General features: G+C 28.1%; 1 protein-coding gene across 6 annotated transcripts in view; it reads right to left on the reverse strand.

Annotated features, from left to right (window-relative positions):
- The window catches only part of LOC112684392 (nuclear receptor coactivator 3-like), a 44,209-nt gene that overhangs the window by 11,218 nt on the left and 8,966 nt on the right, over positions 1–24,025 (reverse strand). For 3 of the 6 annotated variants that reach the window (XM_025556010.1, XM_025556069.1, XM_025555943.1), the window contains exons 1-2: positions 20,173–20,509; positions 2,610–2,723 (exon numbers count right to left, since the gene is read on the reverse strand). In XM_025556010.1, coding sequence (XP_025411795.1) covers positions 2,610–2,723; positions 20,173–20,303 — 245 coding nt within the window. In that variant the 5' untranslated portion in view covers positions 20,304–20,509. Of the gene's footprint in view, positions 1–987; positions 1,120–2,609; positions 2,724–20,172; positions 20,510–24,025 lie in introns of those variants that run through there. The other 3 variants (XM_025556143.1, XM_025556295.1, XM_025556222.1) reach the window with 3 other exon arrangements.

The raw sequence follows: 24,025 nt of genomic DNA on the forward strand, positions 1-24,025 counted from the left end.
TTTGGTGAAAACAAAAAGTTCGAAAAATAAACACAAAACTACAAGGAGGATAAAAGAGCTTGTAGGGGACCCAAAAAGTTTTAGGGAAGTACGTGTTCATAAAGAAATTACGTAAGACCCTGTTCAACAATTACAGGAGTCGTTGAAGTCATAAGAAACAAATAGATAACATATAATTTTAAGCAGTTGGGGACAGTAGACAACAATTAAAATAATTTAATTAATTAGTTAAATTATAATTTAGTTTTAAATATTAATATTATGATTTTATATAAACTAATACAACTACGCAATTATTGTTTACAATGTTAAACATAGATATACCATATATATAAATATATATTATACACATCTATTTGTGTGAGAGTGTGTTATCTATGTATGTGTAACCATTTAAGTTTGTATGAAATCGTTGTCATAAATAAATTTTTAACTTAATAAAAAGTAACTAATAATATATTCGGATTGTATACACATCTTTACTAGTTAAATTATAAATTTTGTGATTACAACATATTTTAAATAATCTACTGCCATATTTGAATTTGTTTGATAAATATATAAAATGAAAATAAAAATATTTTTAAGACTTTATAAGATACATATGAAGAAATAAGAAATGTTAGATAAAATAAAATAAACTTTAGTTTATTTTGTATGTAAGAACGTATAAATAAATATTACCTAATAAATTTAAAAACAATTTACAGTTGAGTTTGAATCTCAATAATGGTACTTATACCATTTTTGTATGATATACGTTTTAAATGAAAATATAATATACAACATGTATATCAAATTTACAACGGTACGTGTACGAAAAATAATTTTACTCATACGATTCTGAGTGTGTAATAAAATTATATTTAAGTATTTTTAATGGCCGAGGTACACAACAACATGGTTATAGTTGTCACGATACTTGAAATTTTTATGAGATTAATTATTCGAACGTAAATAATGTGTGGCGCCTGATTATTGTCGTACATTATTTTAATGACACGGCTCCTCCAGATATTCGAGTACTTCTCGAGGAGTTGCAGTTGCTTTGGTCGATAGAATTACCTCGGAAAAATATAATAATGGTTAATGACCTTTCTCCCACTTCTTCGTTAATATCTGTCAACAGTTAAAAAGGGGGTTTATATATATTGTATAATAATTGCGATGGTATTATACACGTATAATATATAGAGTATTAATTAACAAATATTATTATACACAGAAGTCGTACACATATACACAAACTTGTGTATCCTAGGTATATAAGGTTATCATAATATGGATTTCATCATTAAAACAGTGCTATGTAGATGCAAGCGAGGAGTTGTAGAGACCTCACAAATAACCCAATGTTTTTGAAGAGAGAATTAATTAGGCCCTTTTCAATCAATCAACAACAACCCCCCCCCCCTCATCCAACAACAGTTAACAAAATATATTATTCTTCATAGAACTACACGCGTTCATACATGCACACACGTATTTATACACACACACAAACGAACGCACATTCGAATTGGTTGTACAAGAAAATAGAAACTATATTATTGTTATTATTTGGTTGTAATTCCTTTGTGCGGTATGCGCGCTGTCGCCACCACCGCTAAAGAGGGAAAACGTGTCCTTGACGACAATGACGACGACAGCAATTGAAGCACGGTATACAGACGGTTAGACGGCTGTGACGGTGGAAAACCACGGTATACCTGCCACCTCAGCTGCTAAAATAAGTCGTGTTACGCCAAAACGATAATTAAATCTTCCCGTCGATTTACTAACTGCCGTACAAGGTGATTTACTAAAGAATGATGAATACCCTACCACTGTCACCACCACCGCAACCAGAATTCTTTATTGTTATGTTTTATTAATATTATATAGTTATTTAACCAACAAAAAAAAAAGCTTTATTTAATAATAACAGCTGTAAAAAACATTAAATATACTCTATCTGATATGTACAAAAAATAATATGCAAAGGGTCATTTGATGATTGAAATATACGTAATTTAATTTATTTTTAAGATGCCTTATGGTAATTCACACATATCAAAACACAAAAATGTAAATATGTTATAAATAATTTAAAAAAAAAAAGATGTATAAAATAATTTATTTTCGTTTTATTTAACTAAATAAGTTGGTTATAGAAATAACTAAATTACCTAATAAATTACTAAATATAAACATGTTTTGAATAACCTAAAAATAAATATATTTTCGGTTATAGATTTTATAGTTTAAATATAACGCATAATACCTATTTGTATAGGACTATAAAATGAAGCTATATTTCATACGACGATTTATTGTAAGATTATCTAAGTGTTAGAGGTCTTTGCACTACGTATAATCAATACCTAATGTCATAAAATACTTTTTGTTTCATCAAATGTCAAAAAATATAAGAAAATGAACTTATGTATTTTCCTTGAGGAGTTGTATTTTATTAAATTTACTGTAATGTGAAGTGTAAGTCCAAAGAATTATTTTGAGGAAATTGCTTCATCATTTTTATTATTTTACAATTATACAGTAATTTTTAAAACTATATAACATAATAATACTGATTCATTTAAATAAATAATAAAATCTAATATACTTACAGTTGAGATTGACCCTTGGCGTCGCTTTTCTTCTTCTTTTTAGGCAACGCAGAGCTTGGGCTTGCGCCGCCACTCATCTTAGTCCTAGACTCTTGGAGATCATATGGACCCAGTCTGTAAAATAAGCAAAGTAATGAATTAAAAAGTGGTATGGTATTTAATTAACGATTAAAATGTTTATTTTAATACGATCACGTCAACGATTCTTTTTAAATATACGATTATAACTCATTCAAAATTCACATAAATAATGATTTGTATAAATTTTCCATACGATTTTTAAAATTAAATATTTTTCAGTACCCGTTCTCAGATTATTTAAATATTTAACAGAACATAACACCAATTAAATTAAACTTAAAACGGTTCAATAATTTTGATACTCATTAACAAATATAACTTTTTCAAATAATTATCAAATGCTTTAATAATTTAAATTTTTGTCATTGATTTCTTAAGAATAATTCAATAATAATGATATAAGAATTCAACTGTATACTTTCAGAATAATACTATTAGAACCCAAAAGTAATTATCTCATAAAGTGTAGAAGTCTTAAAAATTAAATTATAGGTTTACTAAATGTTGATTTTCAATACAATCGTAATTATCTCCAAAAACGTATGCATAGAAACCAATAAATTAAATGATAATTATAAATTATATTTTTAAATTATGAGAGTTAATTTTAGTAAGGTATTATATATAATTGAATAACTTCATAAAATACCAAAAAAATAACAAAAACAAATTACGAAAAATAAGTATAGATAATAAAAGTGAAGTTTATTCATAATTCTCTCGCTTTACAATACATATAATTGCATATGATTTTATAATAGTATAAAGGTAATAAAAAAATTACCGAGTGTATTGAACATATATATTTTATTTACGAGAACAAAACTAGTATAATTAAATTTTTTTTTCTAAATCGGTGACGTTACGATGGAAAAAAAACATTATTTTTAATATATATATAGTCTACCTGATCGGCTTAATTAATTAGGTAATATTTTATAATACCATACACATTACGGTAACATATTAATAGCGTAATATTTAATAATAGTGTTAGTCAAATGTAAACGCTACGTATTTTTATCTATATTATATTAATAAATACAAATATGATTAAAAAAAAATACATATGATCATATAGGATATTATTATATAATACTATATATTTTATTTTTATAGCTTATGTGGATGGGTAGGTACCCACATTAGCTAGAAAATTTTTTTTCTTTTTTAAAATTGTATAATGGAACGAACTCATAGGTAAAATAATGAGTTTTAAATTACGTAAAGTAATACGTTTAATAGCAACGAGGTACAGCAAAAATATATACTGAAATGGCGCCACCGCTGGACAACAATATCCATGGTGTCAATGTGATATTGACAAAGAAGTATTATAGGTAAGTGTTTTTCACTTGTATTCGATCATTTTAGATATATGAGTAAACATACATCGCAATGAATGATATAGATCCCTTATAAATCTTTTAATACGTGCGTTATTTTGTCTCACATTACATTATTATATACAATGTATAGTTGTTTATAGAAGAATGTAATTTCTTACCCGAAACCTAACCACCCTGTCGGTTCATTGCCCTAGTTATATGAATTATCTATAGCAGACAATTAGGATTGAAAGGATGAGTCCGACGAAAATGTAATAAATAATACGATGTGTCCAATTATAACCAAATAAAATATAAAACATAGGTTTAATGCGGTTGAAAAAATACACAAAACATATATTTGCAGGTTCATTATTATTTCAGAACATTACGGTAAATTTTCTGGGCCGTGTTTTTAATGCATGTCGTGTGAAAATATAATTAATCAACAGCTAGTTATAAAGAAGGTTAAGATTTAATTTCTATGTACAATGTACTCGTACAAAAAAAAAAAAAAATTATGATTATAAGGAGAAATACAATTATGAAGTCTTTTAAAATAAATTAAAAATAATAATCACAAACGGTTGTTAGTACATTACGGGAAGAAGGGAAGGGGAACAGTGCGACTTTCATTTACGTCATATATTATACCCAGTGGTGATATAATAATATTTAATACGTGGGAAATTAGTATTCAATAGGGTTTTTTAGAGTAATCAATAATTCTTTTTTGTGTACGATACACAAAGGAGTATTTGAGTAACTAGCTATTCATTACTAATATATTTTTTTATGCCAAATTATTATACGGCAGTAAAATCACAACAGCATCGTATGGTATTAGTATTATAATTAAACCCTAATTAAACGTAACAAATAATAAATATTTACATTTGATATTTGTGAAAATAACATTTTTTTTTTAAGTTTTGTATATGGTTATATATTTATAATATACTTATGAATTTCGTGCAATTTTATAGATAAAAAACAAAACAAAATGTATTCTGATAAAAATTGAACTTATCGTGGGTGGTTCGTCTCCCATTTCCAGTGTGAGTGTTTTGGATACCCACAACCGCAGTTGACCTTGAACTAATTTAGAGACCAATTTCAAAATACACTGGCTTAGTCATATGGGATTTACAGAGACGTGATAATGTTTTTTTTTTTTTTAATAATTTTGTAATTTTTATTTGTAACTAAAATCCTTGCGATAAATGCTATATTGATTATAATTAAATCAAAATTAAAACGTGACACGTATACATTGGATTAAGTATGTGTATTTAAAGATTTATTAAACGCGGGTTATGTTTACTGTAGCTTTATCTAGCATATACTACGTGATGTATACGCCGTAAAAATAATTTATTTATACTTTAATTAATATATTATAATTTATCAAAGTATAAACATAGATTGTAGGGTACGTATAAAGCAAAAATGTATAAAATTTTAATATAGTTAAGTAAAGATTAGTGATGTTTAGCATAAAAAGTACTATACGCAGTAATAAAAAAAACCATCATATAGGCATTTTTGGTCAGTAGGTACATATTATATTAAACGAAGAAAACCGTGGAAAAGAATGTAGAACAGTTGCAATATAATATTATTATCACGAACGAATGACGTGAGCAAAGTAAGTACGTGCATGTATGTATTACAATGTTTCGCGACGATTTACTAATTTTTAAGAGGTAGAGTAGAGTCATTCAGTCCACGTTGCCCTACACTAAAAACTAGTACATATAATATTGGTGACGAAAAATAAGTATTACAAGTCTTTTAATTATAGTGTCCAGTTAAGTTAGGTGTCAGAACAAGGAGGAAAAAATATAAACCGAGAATGGCTAAGATCAATAATTTTCATCCGTCGGTTTTTTATCAATATTTTAGTAAAAATATATAAAAGTATAAAAGCTGTTAGTAATAGAAAAATAAAAGTATTCTATTTATATAACTATAAATATAAAAGCACTTGTATTAAAAACATTTTTACAAATTTTCAATAGCTACATCAATATTATGTTCCGAGTAAACAAAAATTGATTAAAATACTACAAATAAATCACAGTTCATTAATTTAACCAGTTTGAGAGATGGTGACCAGTAGAAAGAATTTTTTTAGAACTATCAGAGGAGAGTATAAGCTTAAGTTTCCCAGAAACAGATTTCGAGTGTTAAGCTGATGGAATTTAAACACTTGACGTGGAATAGTGGTTTTTATCATCACCTTATCCAGGGCTTAAAATAAATATTCCTGAAATACATGAATATAAAAACCCTTTTTCTGGAAACTACAAGTCACGGAATGGATTAAACACACCCCAAAAGTAGATGACTAATATGAACTAATACAATAATACTTAAAGATATCTAGTTTATTCATCAATAATAGCAAACTAATCAATAAGCTTCCTCAAATTATGTAACACAGAGCATTCATATAAATTTCATTAAATTAACACATAATCAAAAAAATACCTTGCATTGTTAGTTTAATTTATAAAATAAACCAATTTTAAGTAATATTCCAAGTAATATTCACCCCGTATTCACATGGCATTAAAAAAAAAAAAAAAAATCGACTTAATAACTATTGTTGTTCTTAAATACAAAATCTTGGATATTTTTCTAGAAATGCTATAGTATAACTGTTCATTTAAGTCGATTACATTGACAACTATCCAAGCATTTCTTGTACCAGTAAACACAGCCATAAAACGACAATTCTATTACAATTCATATCAACAAACAAGTTCCCTGCATCATCTCAGACTAGTTTTCCTAGTTCAGAAAAAAATAACATTAATAAAACTTACCATTATAAGTATAATTTACATTATAAATACTAGTGACAAGAGATATAACCTACTATATTATTTTAATACTAATAGTTATCAGCTCTATGTGGTTTTTATTTATAGAGTGTTTGGTAAATATATATTAATATATTAAGTAGAAATCGAGGATCGTTAATGGTTTAAAACTATAAAGTAAGCAATTGTACAAACTAGAAATCACCTATACTAATTACAAAATGTTAGTATCATATCTACTTTTAAATATACATACATATATACTTATTATAATCTAATAAAATCCCTTTAATTTGAGACACTAAGCCAGTCAATAAGTAATTACATTACATATTAATATTCTGACTTAGACACGGTGTTGCAATATACACGTGTAACTTTTTTTTTATTAAATAAATGTTTAAACGACGAAAAAAAAATTACTCATATTCCGTTCAAAATCATTCTTTCTAAATAAAAAAAGTGAACATCTGAAAATTGTTAGGGTTAAACAATTATTACAGTTCGAGTTTCTCGTCAATATAGAGAGACTATATGAGTCAAATAACCTAACCTGTAATCATCATTAGTAGAAATTATTGAAATTAATACACAAAATAATACCAGTATATTCATAAAATGTTCTATAATTAGAAACAATTAAGTAAAGGAAAAAAAAACGAATACTATCATTTACATATATAATTTTACGTGTACAATTTGAAGTAAGCTGGAATAACATTTTAGAGTTATACTTATATCGATCGAATATTACATGCGTTTACATGTAATCGAAGTCAAAAAGTTGTTTAAAAATAAAAAAACAACCAGAACATGACAAGATTATTATTATTTAAATTTCCAGAATATATTAACAAACGTTAGGCGGAATAATAAATACATACAACTAGAGCATAAGTAGATGGAATGCAAAATACATGCTGGTTAACATCACAAATACGATTATATAATATGTGTGTGCGATAACAACGGTAATAACAAAAATTATCAAGTCATTTAAATATTAAGACACCCAAACACAGCGACGACGACGTTCAATGTTTGTAAAAGAAAAACGATAACCACCGACGATGATGATGAAAAACAACGAACATGAAGCATAGTAACAGTAGTAAACGCATAATTGTGGTACGATTAATATCATTGTTGAGGGGGCCCCACTGTGGGGCCGCGTGTTTTTGCCGAAATGATAACGTTGCGCCAAGGTGGCGTTACACGGTTCGGTTGGCATGTTTTGTCTGTTGCAGCAGCACGGATAAACCGAATACCAGAGCGCTTTTCTACTCACGTCGCATCATCCGAACAAGACGATTATAACAAGTCTCGTGAATTGATTACAGTCTGAGGTGGTGAGGGGACAGGGACAACTATGATTTTCCAACAAAAACGATTTTCATAGAGAGAAAAAAAAAACAATTGTCAAACGTATATAAATAAATAACAACGAAGATATTAAATGATCGAGGGGATATCTATTCGATTGAAATGGACAAACAATGTGTAATATGAAAACCGTTGAGGGGAGCTCCCCTAAGCGATTCCGAATCTCCGAAAACGATCACACGCGTACCCTTCACCCCGTATCGCGTGCCCGTCTACGAGGTATAAGATAAATGAAATGCGCGCGTTAGACGACGGTGCTCGTCGTCGTCCAAGGCAAAAAAAAAAAGAGTAGGAAATATAATATTATATCGTAACAACGATGAAATTTCGAAATGAATTTTTTTTCTCAACATTACAATAACGCGTGGAAACACAACGTTGCCGAACACTACTCTTTTGTTGTTAGTGAAAATGATTACAGCGCGAACAATTCGCGGGCGCGCGGCCCAGCTCTATTATGGAATTGTAGAACGAGTACACGCAGCAGATAGTATTCATTCGAACCGGCGGCAGTAGCGGCTAGCGAGCAGCAACAGCAACGCATTAGTAGTAGTAGTAGTAGTAGTAGTAGTAGTAGTAGTAGTAGTAGTAGTAGTAGTAGTAGTAGTAGTAGTAGTAGTAGTAGTTGTGGTAGTGGTAGTAATAGTAGTAGTGGTAGTAACTAAGAGTAGTATTGGCGTTACACTCGGTATGTATGCGTAGAGGCCACGGGCAATTCATGGTCATTTTCAATAGGTTCGCGAACGCGTGTACGCACGCACACGATCACGCGAATCACACAGATACACGCACGTAGACGCACGTACACATGCACGCAACGAATACACGTTGTTTCCCACTTACAATAACGGCGGCCCCGACGACTACCATAGCACGCACGTACATTACAATGTGGTGCGACGAGGCATACCGCCCCTTACTAGCTCTTTCTCTCTGTTTCTCGTTCCTTCTATATATATATATATATATTAAATCAAATACATAAAGCGAAACGGAATAAAATATAACGGAGAGAATGAGAGAATAGCCATCGGATATATTAAGTATGAAATAAAATAAAATAAATATATCTGATACACGTCGATATGGTGTACATGTAATATATATATATATATATATTTATAGTAATTTATAGTAGATCTACTCATAAAACAGAGTGCGTGTACGACGACTACCGAACTATGACATATATGCGAGATCGAGGAGAGGGAGATCCAAGTCGCACAACAGTGGTTTTAGGGTAGAAGGGGGTCAATATTGAGCGCGAGCGCGATAGATGGAAATAAAAAACAACATTTGTCTAAATTCAGTGCAGCCAGGTTTTAAATAATACAGTATTATTTTCCAGTGACGATCTGTACAGCGACGTTTCAACATAGTTTGCAATTAATTGTGGTAACTATCTGTCGACAGGGGAGCTGTGCCGCCACTATTCTGATGTCCCACGAAATCCGACAAACCATTACACCGATCACGAATCAAAAAATAACAAGTATAATAAAAATAGTAAATAATTCTACGTCATTGTACTCACATCATAAGAAATAAATCAATATGAAATTGTACCGATATAACGATCATAATGTGCAATATGCTATTTTGTTTTCCGATGAATGATACTTTGTTTTATCCATCGACTAAATGCTAATTTGAAATTAAATATGTAACATAAAACTCAGCATTATAACGTACTTTAATTATTTAATATCAGAACTTAGGTAAAATAAAATCATCCTAAGCCAATAGATCACTTTTAATTAATTAATCATTGATGTAGATAACATATTTATAAGTAATAACCTACTTTTAGAATAATATTATTCATTGAATAAGTGAAATATTTTGTTTGCATTTTTATCATTGCAGTTCTATTACATACATTTGAATATTTTATTTTTATGTTTACGGTTATCATAGTTTACTATGAAATATTTCATAGACTACTCGTGTTTACTATTTATTAAATATACAGATTATTTTGCACTACGAACTAATCATATTATTTAAACCACTTCCTTATTTAAATAGAAAGTTATTATTTGAAATAATAATATACAATTTTGTATTTAAAGATTTATACCAGGTAAATGATAAAAATATCAATATCTTAAGGGATTAAAAGATATTTGTATGAAACACCCTACAATAAAATAAAGAAAGTAGTCAGATATCGATGCAACAGTTTCCCCTACATATTAACACCAGTAAGTATTTTTGATTTAAAAGTGGGGACGACAGACAGTAAGAGAAAACCTTATGCAATAATACGCCGCCATTGGCAATTGACATTATACATTGCTATCTGTTTATATTGTGACACCGCCGTTGATTCCGTTGCCAACGCTGTTATTAGCCTACACTTATATGAATAAAGAGTAATGTATACAGGCAAAATATTAATTAAAAAAAAAAAAAAAAAAAAAAAAAAAAACAGAAATCATATTGATTTGTACAACATATATAACATATATAGTACGTACTTAAATTAGGTCAGTAGTTCAAGTGCTATACGTAAACAACAAAACATACTAAATTAATTTCATTGAAGATAAGCTTTGTGGAATTATTAAACAAATATAGTATTATTTAATCAAGATTTAAAATCTAATAACAATCAACGGAATAAAGTTTTTCTTTATATACGAGTAGTGATACTTGGGATAAGGTAAATCTTAAAGATAGGCTTACTTAAATGTAAGTTACAACGAGAATTTTAGAAATCAAAAAAAAAATTATTAATAATTTTAAGAATTTGAAAAAAAAAACTGAATAAACAAAGTACATAACCAGTGAACTATACCTCGCAGAGTAACAGTATAGAAATTACATGAATGTAGAATTATTATTTAATAAGTAGACGGATAAAATTAATAATATGACGTAAATATACGAAACACGACCTAGGATGATCATGATTGTAATACAAAAAAAAAAAATGAGTAGTGAAACCGGTTTGGAATGTAATAACTAATAAGTATGAATAAAAATAAGAAGCAGTTAGTTGTGTATCGATTGGGTTGATCGGCAGATCAAGCATAATATGGACATGTTGTTGTCATACTTTAGTCAAAAAGATATTCTTTTATATGAACTTGACCCTACCAACAACATAGTATTGTTTTGACGTAGACAAAGTTCTTTTATGTTTATTTAATTTTTCTCAGTAGCAGTACTTTGTTTTAGAAAAATATCAAAGTCCATATAATCGTAATTGGACAGCAATTAATAACCTATTTTCAAATATGTATGCATTATTGTTAAACGGAAGATGTGTTTCAATTTTTTTTTTTAAAATGTGAACGTATAATATTAAAAAAACGCATTGTTAAATACTTATAATATGAAAAGATATGAATCTATAATTTTACAAAATAGAAATTATCAAGTTGGCCAAACTTTAAAATAATTTACGATATACCATTTTATTCTTAGATGTTTCACAATGTCAATAAAACCACCAGCCCATTCATAAATTACAAAATTTTTTATTTAAATTGGCCAAAGTCCATCGATAACACCGTTTTATCTTAGATTTCAAATCGAGTGATCATCAAACTATTAATATAATATAATATTTAAATGTTAAATGCCAATTATGAAAATAACATTTTTAATATAAAAATTGTTTCATTATATTTATTGCTTATTACTACTGGAGTGAGAATACCCACATGAGGCGACTGTAGTTAACAAGTCAATGAAAATTAGAATCGAAGCAGGTATCGAAGGGAACTGCCTTTGAATGATTCTTCAATTCAAAACTGAAATGTCCACCTTGTAAATATGAAATTAATGTTAGTAATTGGAATATATAATTATTGTTTTAGTGAAAATGTGAGGTTAATGATACGTGTAATACAATTTTATAAAGTAAAATTGCTATGATTTGGTAATGATATGATAATTCAGACTTTAGCCAATATTTTCGTCTATTTGTGTATTATGAGTAATTAGAAGAACCAAGGAGAGGAAAACGGGAATTCATCTCTGAGCGTACAATTATAGAGAGTGTAACTTTTGAGTATATTATGGTACTTTGTTACTGATGTGTTTGAAGCTCAATAAGTATAATTGTATGCTAATAATTAGATAACAATTATAGAGAAGGGTATTTGATTTTTGGTCTTTGATAGGGTATAATTTCAACATTTTACCTAGATGTAAAAATGTCTAGTTTCACCTCTGAAATATTTAATATATTAAGAAAAGGTAAACGAGATTTTGCTTTGACTTTAATACCCGAGTATTCCTATATTAAATTATTAAATAAATCAAATATATAGAAACATTATAAAGAATGAGTCAGAAAGACTAAGACATGATACAATTTAGCTTCACAAATTATACTTCAAGTAATTTAGTATGTTTATCCTATACTAACTGTATACTAAACGCGTATATATGCCTGATAATAAGTCGTTGAATAATATAAAAATACAATGTAGTTGTATATTTACTTAAATTAAGGTATATTGAAGTGAACAAGTAAATCGTTTTATCCATAAGCTTCCGATACAAATAGATAAAAACAAAACAATAAAAAATAACGTCGAATTAAACGTGTATTTAAAATTATATTAGAAGTATTTTGTCATAATACACTCACACGCACATATATATATATATTTAGTAGATACCAATTTTTTAAACGTTGAACTTAATACGTCAATTATCGTTATCAAATATTATTTTATTGAATGGTTTTCATATAATTATTATGTTAAATAATAAAGTTTAGTAAATTGTTTAATAGAACCAAACTTTAATAAAAAAAAAAAATCTGCGATGTATGTATTTTATTCAAATGGCAAAATTTTGTTTAAAAATAAGTTGCATTGAAAAATTATATATATATATATATATATATAATATGATATAAATATGACAGCAAATAGACATTTTGGAATTTGAATAAAGCAAACGAATTTTATAAACAGGATATTTCATTGTACAGAATTAAAAAATGTACAGAAGAAAAATCTCCCCCATATCAATAAACATTGATATTGCTGAGCATTTATGTACTAGATGATAACTTAAACTGCATATAATACGGTTTTTCGCTTTCAAAATATGCTTTGTAGATATTATTTTAAATAAAAGGGGCTCCTCTGTCGTCTGTTTCTACAATATGTTATCCATACATTAAATCGTTATCCCACGCTTGTTTTCAATAAAACTAAAACAATAACATAAGCATTTTGTTTGTAGTAATAATATAATATAAATAGTTGTTATACCAGACATACAGGCTCTTGTTTGTTTAAGTAAATATTCAACTTTTTAACCATTAAAAGAACATTAACTGATAATAAAACCACAAGCTCGGTACTGTAGTGACGTTAGTTTTTACCAATGTGTGTGGTCAACAACCCACAGAGGATAAGCGTTATCTGGAAAATAGCGTTCCGAGAGAAGATAAAGCGTCGTAAATGCATTTGTTTCTTTCAACAAGAGTTATTACATACCTCGAGAGAATGTCTTGGTTCCGTCCTAATTTAGTGCATTTTAAAATATAATACCGTTACTAACTATAAGGATTCAAATAAATTCACAACGGTTCGGTACGTTTTCCGGTTTAATTTAGAGAACAGAAAACACAATTAATAAGCGTTTTTTTTTTTACAATAACGTTTTTATTATCCGGTAATTTGTAAGTCTCAATAAAACTCAACTATATTTATAACTAGACATAGAAGGTATGATTTATACATGGCTCTGAAAATCGGAATGCTTTGAATACTATAACATATAAGCAGTTGGAATAATTATTTTCAATAAATCATAGACATAGTACTTTTCTGTAAAACACTTTACTAAATAGACACTGTAACGTTTATGTTTTATTTAAAGATTTAGTTAAACAATGCTTTAAGAACTTCATAGGTATTTGTGGTTCTGCTTCACAAATAATATTGGTAACATATCCGATCAACTGCGAAGTAAAAAGTAAATTTAATGAACGTGACTGATAAATAAGAAACATGATTATTGTAGGTTATCAGATTACTTCTACATATAATGCCATTGAAATTATATTATGTCTATCATGTTTTATTTATTTTTATTGAATCGATTAATAATAATGCAAGTTATGACGGAGAAGTAAGTAAAAACACCCGTAAAAATATAATATTTGTAATTAACTAATACTACGTTTTGAATGAAATAAATTATAAGATTTCGTAGACAATTTTTTACCTATACAAACTATAAGAGCAGTATATATTTAAAAAATGACTGTAAGTGATTTTAATCTGTTTACATCATCCAAAAATTTCACTTAGACGAGTCACGATTGCCAAATTATATAACTAGCAAAGATCTCTCATCGTTATTCTACATCAGTACAAGATTTCTTTTCGACTGAACATTAAATAATCTAGACAACAATTACATTTATGCATTTACGTTTCGAAAAATCAAATTTCCGCATTTAAGTATAATTTTTACACATGTATAATATTGATTATACGAATTTAAACGGTTTAAACCAAAATATACCGATTTGTTTTAAAGAGAGAAAAAATTACAAGTGGAGTTTCAAAACAATTTGATTTATTTATGAACATAAAAATAAAAATGTAGGAGAGCATTCTAATTTCATTAGTAGCTACAATGCGTTCGTAATGCATAAAAAATCGGTAGAGTTTTAAACGCAAAATCATGAGCCGTGCAAATAATGTGAGGCGGTAGTGGATTTTTACGTGATAACACATTTAACGATGAAAACGAGAATAACTGAGCAAACACTGTGGCACACGATAAGACGTCTTGCACGACATGCGTCCACAACACGTAAGCAAAGCGCGACAAAACACTGTCTAATTGATTGGCCAAGATGAACAGTCGCGTTTGTGTCGAAACATATCAGACGTAAATTCTATTCACACCGGTCATTACGTATTATATGGATGCATAGTATAATACCGAACGCGGAACGTTTTCCCCGATTCTCCTCGTACGAAACCGCCGCCGCTTGGCAAATTATATTTTATCTTTCCGGGTTACACCATGAAGCGACGAAATTACGCACACACGTCCAAGATATATACGTGCACGGCTCGTATTATAATAGGTATACCTATGAGAGAGCGGATCAGTCTTTTTTTCAGGTTTTTCATTTTATTATTCAATACCGTCGTAGTAGTACCCGTAATACGGGTTAACGTGATACCGGGTATCATACGGCGAGAAACATATAACACAATAATATTATATTATACGAACGCGATGCGAGACATATTACGTATGCGTCGCGACCGTGCGTCGGAGAGTTGTAGGTCAAGTTGATTAGAGAATATTTAATGATAATTGATTACGCGTGCGAAAACAGAAAACACGCGAATAGTTATCGACCCGTCTGGGAGTGCGCGTACCAATAACGGCGTACAATGTATCGCGTGACGGCGGTGGCGGAGGTTGTCCCAGACGACGGCCGCGGCGGAGCAGTGACAAAACCGTTGCCGCGTGTGGTCATTTTTTCGTTACCAGTCACAACAATATCAGCGGCGGGGATGACAGCGTCTGCGCCCGGCGAGAAAAAAAAATGATAAACATATAATACAATACGAATGTATAATAATGTGTACGGAGAAAACGTGTACACGGCTCTCAAAAAATGATAGAAGTGAAAAAAAAAAAAACCCGTGCGAAACGAATAGCAGCATGAGCCGCGCCCGGGACGGCGTAAAAAAAACGCGCAAATTTTATTTCTATTTTTTCTGCCAAAGATCCCCTCCTTTCCCTTTTCACAACGTACACGTAAATAAAATATGTACACCACTACAGCAGCGGCAGGCCCCCGAGTTTGTCCGTGACACTCACGCGTTGAATTCTCCCTACCTTGTTCCCTCTCCATCCGTTGGTCGCGTTACCGCAGCGATTCAGCGCGCCCTTCGCACGTTACGGCATGACCGTACGCCACCACCACCACCACCACCATCGACGACAATTAACATACCTCTACACCTATACACTCCTCCCGTCGAACGCACCAACGATAATTGTATAACCTCTATACACCACTACGTACGAACGAAGTGGTCGGCCGCGGACAAATCGGGCGACGGACACGCGGGCACGACACCGCCGACCCGTCGCGTTACTCTTGAACTACATATAAATAAATTGTCGTACAAGTCCTAAAAAATGCCGACGCGTTCGGGTTTCGGTCGAAATCCAAGGCGCGCACTGCGGTCGCAACAATCATCTCTCCCCCTCCCCTCGTACATACACGAATTAACCACGTCCGCGAAGGGACATACAGCTCGCGCGACCGTCGTTGATCCCTTCTGCGAATATCAAAAGTCACTGTCAATGTCGGCGACACGCGCCTATTCCGTCATTACGCACTCGTTTTCTGATCGTTTTTATACACACACAGATACTCCGAGGCAATCCGACGACAATGATTAATAAAATATACCACGTCTGCGAGCCACTTGGCCCTCTCTTTGTACTCTCTCTTTTGTTTTATTGTACACCAACACATAGATAAATACGCACATTTTTGTTTTCTTTCCAATCGTGTACCATTTGCATTGAGTAATTATTAAGTATTTTCGTAACGTCTCGTGCTTACTAATTAATAATTATCCAGTCAACTTTTTTATTTATTATATTTTGGTGATGTTGACATTTCTGACCAAACGTTCATAATAATTATTTGCTGACATTTAATAAAAACATACAATAATATTATTCAGACCCAAGTAATATAACGTTTTTTTTTTTTTTTTGCTCAAAGTACAAATCTCTCATTTTTTTTTAACCCAAATCATCATAATGTTATGTTTTACAAAACCCGCATATGAGGGCTGATGTAGCGAAACCCATCATGCGGTCTATTCAAAAACGTTTTTTTTATTTAGATAACATCTGCGTTTTATTTTAATAAATATTTTACCATGTAACTGTAACTGTATTTAACTAGAAACATTATTTGTTGTAACGTGCACTTCAATATTTTTCCACTCACATTAGAACATTATTGACTATAAAAAATGGAATGGTTATATGTAATAATATAATATTTAAACATTACTGGAAATACAAATCTTCAGTATTTATTGATTGGATATTTTTGAAAAATATTTACAACTACAAAATAACAATGAAATTAAAATTATTTTTTAAGAAATGAGTTATTTACATCAAAATATTTATATAATGAATATTAAAAAAACGAAATAAAAGTATAATATTTTTAATTTTGGAAATTATTCTATATGTATTCTTTATTATTTTTTTATTTATTATTCTCATAACTTCGTAAAAGAAATCGTTTAAATGTAACACTACCAGTATTTCATTAGTTTCACAAATAAAACTAAAGCCATTGTGTACCTTCATTTTTATTAATAACATTTTTAAGTAATAAGTCACTGAAAATTGATTTTACTATGGAAATAAAAAAAATCATAATTATTTTTATAAATTAAATATGTTTTCCAATCACAAAGAAAACAAATTATTTTGCCATTTTGTATATAATATGAATCATTTTAATAAATTTATAAGGAAAACAGTAGAACTGAGGTCAAGTTGATTAGTATATATATATAGGATTGTATACTTGAAAATTCAAATCATTCTGTGAACATATTTTACGAGACATTTTAATACAAAATATCATGATTCTATGATGCTTGAGATTGAATATGGTCATTGAAAACTAATTAATATACATTCAAAACGAGTATAATATAATGTAATCAAATATAATTCCAAATTCTGGGTAGTTATTCGAACTGCAATCAAAAATGAAACGTATAAAAAAAAAAAAAAAAATAAATAAAAAAAAATAGAGTGTGATGGTGGTTATAAATTTTACATATATAGTTGGGAATAATATACGAGTATATCTCTAGTATGAATTTTCATATTGAATTACATTTAAACTATACTCATGATTCAATTGCTATCCATAAATAGATATATAATTGAATATAAATAATAATACGTATCAGTAAAATTTACTAGCAACATATTATGTTTGACTGAAGTTTGTCTGTTAAAATCAACAATTATTAAATGTCGGTAGAAATTAAAAACCAAATATATGAAAAACGTTTAATTTAAATATTAAAATACGATTAAATTATGTAATTTTGTATACAGTTTTTGATTATAAATAATTATGTTCAGATGTAAAGAATAATTACATGGTGTCATGTGTGGGCCATGCCGATGAACCAATAACTTACATTTAAATTAATAAGAAACAATAACTGCCTATTTTATTTTATAATGTTTATTATCACGTACATATGAAATATTTTTAAATATGAAATTTAAATAATAATAATTTTTAACTTTATAATTCACGTATTGTTTATAAGACAACATTAATTACCCTGGGTCACAAAATTTTTTAAAGCCTAAATCACATGTACGTGTTTCCGAAGACTTTAGAACAAGGCAACAGTACACGAAATGTATAAACATTTATTTTTGTTTAGATAAAGAAGTTCTGAACCAACGAATATTTTTTTTTAAATACTAGCTTATTTTCAAATGCACAGCTGAACTTTATTAACTATTATTAATAAATATATTATGATGCTAAAAAATATATATTAATGAAAAAAATAATATTCAATAGAGCATTCAATAATAGTGTTTATGATTTATATAAAAATTATAGACATCAGTAAATTCCAAGAACTTAAGATCATATTAATGTGTTGTAAATTACTTAATGTTAAATGATTAAAATAATTTAGAAGAACATTTGTCATTTCAATCTATTTCATAAACATAACAGCAAATATCGTTTTCACATTTTTTAAAGGCAAGACATTACAGAAACAAATAAAATAATAGTCCATCTTTGTAATCTCTTATATTTTTTGTAAACGTATTTTATCAGAATAAAATTATTTATTGTACTTAGTAATTTCTTCGCAAAATCATAATTATATGTAATAGAAATAAACATGTCAAATTCTCAACAAAGTTCATAACAATTTCTATGTTATTTTAGTGAAATAAAAACTAATGAAATAAACGAAAAATATGTAAAAAAAAAATATTAAAATAATATATTAACGTTATTACATACAAAAAAACCATTAAACTGACAATTTAATGAAATAATCATCTTTTAAAGTTTAATGTATACTTGTTTTTATACTTAATATCTAATTGAAAAAATAATTTGCAATTTCAGAGATAAATTAGCAATGGGCTAACGGAATTTCATTATAATAATATAATCTTGTTTGTAGACTATTTTTATAAATTTAATGAAAATTAATTACTTTTTAACCGAAAATTTAGAGGTTACAATGTTTATAAAATAAATTATTATATATTTATCGTTAAAATTTATCTCACGTTAATAAACGACGAAACGTCAAATTCATAATTAATAACAAAACACTTCAGTATAACGAGTTTGATATTATTCTGAATTGTCAACTAACTAACTATCATTAAATATATAATATAGGTAGGTATTAGGTATTAGTATTAACTACGGATTAAAATAAATATTACTTTCACAATGTTATTAACATAAAAATGAGAAACACAAGTTATGTATTATATACAATTTTGTACACATGATTAACAACAAAAATAAAACAATTAATAACTAAATATTTTAAATTATTTTTTAACGCATGAGAAATTATTATTTATAATAAAATGTTTAGTACTAATTTCAGTAAGAAATTGGCATAAGACCAAGGATTATATTCAAACGAATAATAATCAAAATTAAATATCAGCGTTTAATTTTTCATTGTTAAATTTTATACATGTTAAAATAATATTATGACGTCTAATTTAACACTCATATAATTTTTCAAATTTGCCACAAGCATTTAATATAATAACTGATCATACTTGTAATTTTAGGCAGTAGAAAATTTTTTTTTAGACAAAATTGCACATAAGATACATATGGCAGAAAGATATTTATATAATATAACATACCGGAAATCATCTGTGTCTATGTTTACGCTGCACGGCGAATCGGGAGACGATGGTTCATATAGCACGCCGGCATCATTTGTGAAATTAAACGAATTTGAAGACAGGTTGGTGTGCAATTTTATGGAGGACATTATTTTTCACTGTTAAATGAGTCAAATAAAATCATCGTAAAAAAAAAATATGGAATTCTTTAGATCAAAAATACTTGATAATTTTGTTTTTATTAAAATGAAAATTTAATTTATAACTAACGAAATAATAACAGTATACTGAGGTACAAAATACAACGCAATATAGACACGCCACTCGCATACGTTCGACGACTAGAATCAGACTGAAGTCGGTAGGTCCTGAGCAAACAGGTCAGTAGGCCAAGCGCAATGTTGCGCACGCACTACCGCAAACACTATACCACAACATGGACATATTGGTGGTCGCTGACGACACCGTGATCTTCGTCTTGCCTACACTTCACACTCCTAACAGCCAATGATGTAAGTATACGCATATGAAAAGACTATACGGTATAATATATGTTGAGTAACACGCTATCTAAACACATATTATAAGGTTACTACCAACAGAATACCGTCCCAAAAAGTACTATATTATTATTTAGCTATGGCGATTAGCATCTAAATGTTCAACAAAAATAAAAAATATACTTTTTTAATTTCTGTTGTAGCTGTAACGAATATTTTATAAAGGTAATATTTCGGCAAAAATAAAAAATGTAAACAATTGACGAGATAATGCTCTAAATTTGTTGAATACATTTTATACTCAAATTTTATGTTATTTCATTGTTATCTATTAAATTCGTACTTAGATTTCATAATCAAATTATAACATACAAATATTTTTATTTTAAGTATTAAGTGAGATATACTACACACACGCACACATACCCACATAGTAAATCATAAAATTCATCTAATTTTACTTTATAATAACTATAAATAAAGTACTTTCAACAATCCACTAAAACAATATTTATAAAAATGTTTTATTATAAGGACTAATAATTTACTTAAAACTAAATAAATATAGTTAAATTATTCATACGGTTTTGTCCAAAACCATTAAAGTAAACAAAATTAACCGATCGGTTTACGTATTAATAAATATACAGATTTATTTCAATTAAAAATATCACGTTCTTAATAAGTGATAATAAAACGTTTACTTGACATAAATAGAGAATTATATGATGGAGTTATATGAATAAATTAATGATTAAGATGAAATTGTGGTGTGTTGTACATTAGAAATTAATATTCAAATAAATGTCATAGAAACTTGTAATTACTTTTAAACGTTTCCACGTCTAAAATGTTAATCTATATTGTTTTCAATTTATAAAATTGACATCAATAACTAACTGCTTTAATTGTTATCAATAAATGTTTAATCACTTAACAAAAAATTATATTTGTATTCGATTAAAACAATTTTTTTTCCATTGTTTTGCTTTTATTGAATACACTATGCCACCTTTTGATATTTTTAGTAAGTAGTGAGGAAGGAATACATTGTATTGTAATGTTCTACTTTTCAGGCAAAACTATTGCATTTCACTAAGATGCCTTTTTTTTTGTTTAAGATTAGGGATTAGGTGGAGAGTATAAACAGATTTTACTAATGCACAAAGTCTGAATCTTGCGAAATTGGTTGATGCGTATTTTGTTGCAATAAACAAAGATATAGATTCTATATTTTATAACTTTTTGGAGAAATTTCTGCTATCAGATACTTTGTATGAACTAAAAACAAGAAATATATTTAAATATATTATGTTCGATTATTGATGTAAAAAAAAAATACGAATTTATATTTGTTACCGTACAATGCACCAAACACACAATTTTTCAATGATATTTCCATACAATTTCGGAGGGTTTGGTTCCCAATTTAAGTTTGTTTCATAATATAACATATGAATACAGAAAACACAAGGTCAGATATTGAAGCATCGAGGTATACATTTGAGAAGTAACGATTTCTCACATTGAAAATTAAATGAATCATTTTTTATAGCGAGAAAACCAATTGTGTATATGTTTAAATAACGTCAGAAGAAAACAATTAATATATTTTTTAGTGAAGTTTTAAAATTATGCATAAGAAATTTATAAATAGAGTTAATTAATTAAATTAAATAGTAAAAAGAGAAAAAAAATTAAAAATATGTAAATAAATGCATAAGATGAAAGTAATTAGTTAAAAAATAATTTACATATTTTTTACCTTACAGATTATATAATGTACATTCGATATTAACAAAAATACGGGAAGTTAAGTTTTTCTTTTCATTCTAGACTTTTAAGATTAAATTAGTAAGAAGCATACCAAAATAAACGTATTGATTCGCTAAATATTTTTATAAAGTGAATTTTTAACTGCTGAAAAATAAAATAAAATAACAAAAATAATAAAAATTAAAAAGAAATACAAACTAAAACTTGACAAATGGAAATGTTTCTTATAATTATTGAATAATTGAATACGTTAACATGATAAACTGAAAACATGATAATTCTTATATCACGATAAAACATATATCACCATCACTAAAAAATAAACTAACTGAAATCCCGAAATTTTCATATAACCTCTCGTATATATAACAATTCTTAATTACTAATTTAAACGTAATAATATGTATACATTGCGGTTTTGTTTATTATATAATATAGGTAATATATGTATGTATGCACCAGTGGCGTATCCAGGGGGGTTAGGAGGTTATAACCCCCCCCCCCCCGAAAATGTATATTGTCTATTGATTATAATAAAAACACACAAAATTCAAAAAAAATTTAATGTTACATTTTTTATAACCCTCCCCCCGAAAAAAAATTTTGAATACGCCACTGGTATGCACAATATACATTTTTGTTGTTATAATAATGAAAAATACAAACAAATAGATAGTGATTCTTAATAATTTTTATTATGTTATACATCGTTTTGAATTTAATCTTTGAAAAACTAATAAAAAAAAATCCGAGATTATTTTTGTTAGGTTCTAAAAGGAATTAAATTAGTAAAATAATTTGTATTATATATAATTTCATTATAATGAATATATTTTAATGAACACAAAAATTAATGAGATTATGAATCGAAATTATTGTTGTTGGACACACATGTTATTTTTATCAAGCCGTCACCAACTAGATTTTACACATAATGTTCTATTTAAATAATCTGTAAGGATAAAATAACCTTCAAAATGCAGATGCGACTTTTTAAAAAGAGGGTATAGTTGAATGAATAAAAAATAATCAGATTTTACTGAATGTGTAAAATATAATAATGAAGAATGTTTAGTTAAAAAAATGAATAGGCACAAAGGGTCGCTTCACTCACCCTAGAAGGCAGGTAAATCTTGGTCCACCTGGATGAATATTCACACAGTAGACTAACCATCTGGCACATATAAACACAGCCATTAGGTCGCTTTTGTTAAAATTTAAAATAATTCAATAACAAATTGTTAATGTTCTTTTTAGGTGAATAAGAAAACACGGTTCTATTCATAATTTAAGTAAAGTCACAATAAATTCAAATACTACTCAACGAAATTGTATGTTCGTATTTTCGTTAATACTACAATACAATTTTTCATACACAATTGCATAATATAAATTAAAAATAATGTATAAAGAATATCACTTTTATATTTATATAATAAATTGGAATACAATTCAATTAATTATAATAAAAAAAGTATTGGTACGAAAATTTTATAATATACAAATACATTAAATTGTTGAAATTGGTAGTTCGTACGTGGATGCAGGCACTAGAAGTCGCTGTAATCGTTTGCGTTCAACTTGATAAAAACACG

This window comes from Sipha flava, unplaced genomic scaffold (genome assembly GCF_003268045.1).
Source record: "Sipha flava isolate LNK unplaced genomic scaffold, YSA_version1 0_pilon_pilon, whole genome shotgun sequence".
In the NCBI taxonomy this organism is placed as follows: domain Eukaryota; kingdom Metazoa; phylum Arthropoda; class Insecta; order Hemiptera; family Aphididae; genus Sipha; species Sipha flava.